Below are 4880 nucleotides of genomic sequence, written 5' to 3'. Positions count from 1 at the left end.
CAAACACTCATTCAAAAATATTTAAATACACCGCATCCTGAGAGCGGCTCCCTGATGCACCAGAATTATACACAATATCAGAATGTTTAAAGGAGTGGACACGAAAATCGCAGGAGCGAAACACATGTTACGGGAGCAGGAGACAATGGTCAGAGATTCAGTGGGAGTGGGATTAAGAAGACAGCCGAATCCCGGATATTTTGGGCAATTAAGAAATCCCGGCCAGACGCATTTTTGTAGGTCCAAGAAGAGGACATGTCCGGGGAAAAGAGAACGTATGTGTCACCCTAATTTATAATCTATTGCTAATCGATGTATTCTTTTTATAGTTTTTATTAGTTTTAGTCACGTTCATACTCTTTTTAGTCTAGTCAAGTTTTAGTCAACTGAAAGTCTGAGCATTTTAGTCTTATTTTAGTCAGAATTATCCATGACTATTTTCGTCTAGTTTTAGTCGACGAAAACTGATGACATTTTAGTGTAGTTTTCGTCTACGAAAATTGTATTTGTCTCCTACGTCCGTTTCGGAGAACCAGAGGACAAATATTTCAATTGATCGCTCAGGCATGGCACCGAAATGAGGCACCGAAATCTGCGTTCGGATTCGGTTCTAGTACATGCCGGTTACATAGGTACCGGTGCTATATTGGTACCGGGTTTCGGTACCCAACCCTACTAGTAACACTAATGAGTCACATGACACCGGGGAGAGAAAATGGCTAATTGGCCCCAATTTGGACATTTTCACTTAGGGGTGTACTCACTTTTGTGGCCAGCGGTTTAGACATTAATGGCTGTGTGTTGAGTTATTTTGAGGGGACAGCAAATTTACAGTTATACAAGCTGTACACTCACTACTTTACATTGTAGCAAAGTGTCATTTCTTCAGTGTTGTCACATGAAAAGATATAATAAAATATTTACAAAAATGTGAGGGGTGTACTCACTTCTGTGAGATACTGTATATATGAAGAAGATGTGAAATACACAAGACACTCGACTAACATATTACTAAGCTAAGCACTTAATACACTAATATAAATGCAAAGAATAATCACAATTCATTCAGCAGAATTAGATGTTAGTGCATTGCTAAGCTAACGACTTCATACTCTAAACATGAAGCACACAGGAGTAGGGCTGTCAAAAAAAAAAAATCGAATTTCGAATATTCGTTGACTTTAAAATAAAAATCCACATTCGAATGCAAAAACCTTGCATTCGAATTTTAGGTGTGTGTTGAGGAGGCAGCCTTATTAGTGGCGCACGAGATGCGATGACGATGTAAGTGTCGTTGCATTATAATGTTTTTGTTATCCTGTCCAGTTGAAGCCACTAGATGCGGCGCTGCTGCCTTGTTAATTACAAATATTGCTGAAAAAGAGAACATCAATGCGGAGAAGATCTTGTTTACGTCAAAACTGAAACCAAGCCATTCACACAGAACGCTTATTTCGTGCATTTTCTAGAGGGACATCTATCACCGGTTGCACTCGCGTCTCGCACAAAAGAGCCGCATGTTTAGAAAGCCATGTAAAATTAATGCAAGTTCAACTTTGACAAAACATATCTCGAGACTTTATGGCAAGGTTTTTTCCCTATTCCACTGCAACTGGTTTTTTTAAATGAAAAATGTACTCTGTGTGATTGGCTTTCCGCCTTTTTTTATTAAACTATGCATACATACATGATGCTGTTTTGTTTATAGTTGTTTAAGCATCTTAATTATAATTGGTTTATAAACATTATTTTGAACATTATGCACTTTTTTTCACAGATAGTCATGATATCGTATGCTTTGAATAAACGTGCATTAGTAATCTTTTGCTTGATGCGCCCTCTTGTGGCCTCAGGAGAGAAGCCAGAAGCTTTTCTTTACCCTAACTGAAATGATGCATTTTAAATTTGAATTTAATTCGAATTTTGATCATATTTAAGTACAAAATGCGAATTTAGTTTTTCAGCCATTTTGACAGCCCTATACAGGAGACATGACCAACATTCATGGTTGATTTACTAGATTTTGATGTTATCATATTGCTACCGTACAGTACAGTTTGATGTTAATGTATTACTAAGCTAATGACTTTATACTCTAAAAAGTAGGAAAAGACCAGCACAAATATTAGGTGAAATACCTTATATAATACACACACAGTAATACATATTGCTAAGCTAATGACTTTATACTCTAATAAGATTCTCTAATAACCAATATTTGTCTAAGACAAGGATTGGTTAAAGTAGCTCACTTGAAGTTCAGGGAAGACTTGACTAACATTCACAGTTTGATGTTAGCATATTGCTAAGCTAACGACTCAGTACTCAGACATTGTGTTCACCGGGCCAGATTCACGAAACATTCTTATGCTTTGTTTTTTGTTTTTTTTTAACTGCTATTTTCTACTTACTATGATTATTACGTTAATCTGCAGGCAGTACCAAAAAAGATGGGGTATTTTCCATTGAGTTTGTTTAGGGAATCTTAAGCAGGAGTCTCCATACAATCACATAACACTAAAGCTTGTAATTTTCTTCCTAAGGGAAAAAAAATAAGATTTTCTTAAAATATTTGAGAACTTAAGAATTTTTCAAGAATTGCACTTAAACCCATTCTTATGAACTTATTGGAATTTATCTTAAGAAACTTCTTAAGAAGATTTTTGTGAATCTGGCCCCAGAAAACCAAAAGAAGTGACCTCTGACTTCAAACTGACTTGGGTCCACCAAAGGATCTAGTGTGACATCTACCCTAAGATAGCACTGTAACTAAAGATAGCACACATACATTGTCTAAAAATGCTGTCTAGGTAGGCAGCTCACTAAGTTTTGGAACAGAGCCCTAAACATGTGCATACATTTGCGGTTTCATATATTATTCTGTAGGTCTTTGGTGGTGCTTCTTTTTCTCATTGAATCAGTCCGTCCACTCTTCATGTGCAGGATCTGGAAGAGTTCTGTTTCAAGTTTTGCGTTAACCACCTGACAGCTGTCACTCAGACACAGGCCTTCGCTGACATGGACCACGATCTGCTGAAGAACTTCATCAGCAAAGCCAGCCGCTACGGGGCCTTCAAGAACTAACAGAAAGATATAGTCGAAAGAGGTATTCTGCTTTGGCTCTGCAACATCCAGGCAAGTTATCTCAAATACCTCAGATGTGGAGTTAGAGGAGCCAAATTCCTGTGGTTCACGTGTGAAGAAGTGGGAAAGGCCACTGCACTGGTTGTCTTATGGGTCCCAGTGCCTTTAAATTACATGGCCATCTGAAGCCCTATTTAAGCAGAAGAATTCAAGACTGGATTCAAAGGGACCAGACAAGTCTGAAAAGATTGTATTGAAATGGCTATACAAAAAGAAACACCTGAGGTGCTTTATGAGCAAGGGATTCATCTGTGCATAAGCAAAAGGGAAGACCATCTCATGTAGGAGATGGTTGATGGAGAAAGAGTTGCTTTTCTGTTACTGAACTATTGTTTTTGGTCAAGACCATATTAATTTGCAATATATTTTATATATATAACAGATTGGAAAGTTACAGTCAGCCAAACACGTTGTCCATCTCATATACATCCATTATTGTCATGATGGCCTTTATAAAGCAGGCCAAACAGCCGAACTTCCTGTGGGGTTTCAAAGATAAACCTGTGTCATAGGATATCATGATTTCATTTTTATTTTTTTTTTCTTCATGCATCAGAAGAAACTTTACACAGTAATATGTCATATTATAGTGGTATAGCATTATTTTTAAATGTAGTATCAAGTGGCTTCAATTTAATTTACAGATCCAACTAATGTCATATACTTTTGTTATGTTTGCGCTCTTTCTGTGTAGCAGTATTATTTTGAATATGTCAGAAAGGTCAATGTCTGTCAATGTCATATTTTTATAAGCACTAACACGAGTGTTCGGGTGAATCTCACAAAAACTCTCTGGGGAACAGTCCAGACCGTATTTCACCTCATAGTGAAAAGAGAAATAAAATAAATAAAGACATTTTGCATAAAGGAAAGCCTGGTTGCAGGACATTTAAATTTTCCCCAATTCCCATTACTGTAAGAAAGTAATAACAATATTAATAATAAACAATGCATATATATATATATATATATACACACACACACACACGCACACACACAACATATTAATTTGTTAAAAAAATATAAAAAGTATTAAAATAAAATTAAATAAATTTTAATCATAAAAAAATAAAACTAATCATGTGCCCATGGGGCTAGAGTGAGGAACGGCCGGAGGGCTAGAGTGAGCAGAGGCGGCGGGCTTGAGAAAGCCAATCCGGCGATCCACAGCGCAAAGTTGATATATTTCCTAAGTGACCAGGACAGATCAGCTCCAGGCATGACGAAGCGGATATCATCCTCTTTTGGAAGGCCAAACAAAGTAGTTTCGCTTTCACAACGAATCACACAGCGCCTTCACGACATGGCGGCGGCAACAACAATACTACAGCGAGAATAAAAGTTACGCCTTCTTTCTTTGCGTGAACATTTGGGAGGCAATATGCAAATCTTCCCACATGGTGATGTAGACATGTGGGAGCGTGTTAGAACGAGCCATTTTAGGTAGGCGTGGCTGAGTCTTAACTTTTATAAAGAATATCTCTTTGGATTTGAGACTTTAGTCTTTACAACTTTACAGATCTTCTTTATGCACCAAGAGCTTGTAACACTCCAAAGAGAAAGGAAAAATTGAAATCGCATCATCTGACCCCTTTAAGAGGTGTTAAGCAACATACTTGACATCAGAGACCGCTTTCACTCTCTCTCACAAGGTCACAATGTCTTCTTGATGGTCAGTTGTTACAATCTACAGTCTGTTCATAATTGTTTACACAGTCAGGGGTTTCTGTTCTGTT

At 37.4% G+C, this 4880-nt stretch overlaps 1 protein-coding gene across 2 annotated transcripts in view; it reads left to right on the top strand.

Annotated features, from left to right (window-relative positions):
- The window catches only part of rcbtb2 (regulator of chromosome condensation (RCC1) and BTB (POZ) domain containing protein 2), a 55721-nt gene extending 51592 nt beyond the window's left edge, over positions 1–4129 (top strand). Inside the window, exon 12 of one of the 2 annotated variants that reach the window (XM_016501211.1) lies at positions 2944–4129. In XM_016501211.1, the coding sequence (XP_016356697.1) occupies positions 2944–3084 (141 nt within the window). In that variant the 3' untranslated portion in view covers positions 3085–4129. Of the gene's footprint in view, positions 1–2886 lie in introns of both variants that reach the window. The other variant, XM_016501212.1, reaches the window with a different exon arrangement.
- Positions 4130–4880: the final 751 nt, after the last annotated feature.

The sequence above is a fragment of the Sinocyclocheilus anshuiensis genome, unplaced genomic scaffold (assembly GCF_001515605.1).
Source record: "Sinocyclocheilus anshuiensis isolate Anshui unplaced genomic scaffold, SAMN03320099.WGS_v1.1 scaffold194, whole genome shotgun sequence".
NCBI classification, from domain to species: Eukaryota; Metazoa; Chordata; class Actinopteri; order Cypriniformes; family Cyprinidae; genus Sinocyclocheilus; species Sinocyclocheilus anshuiensis.
This window is presented reverse-complemented; position numbering and strand designations above follow the sequence as displayed.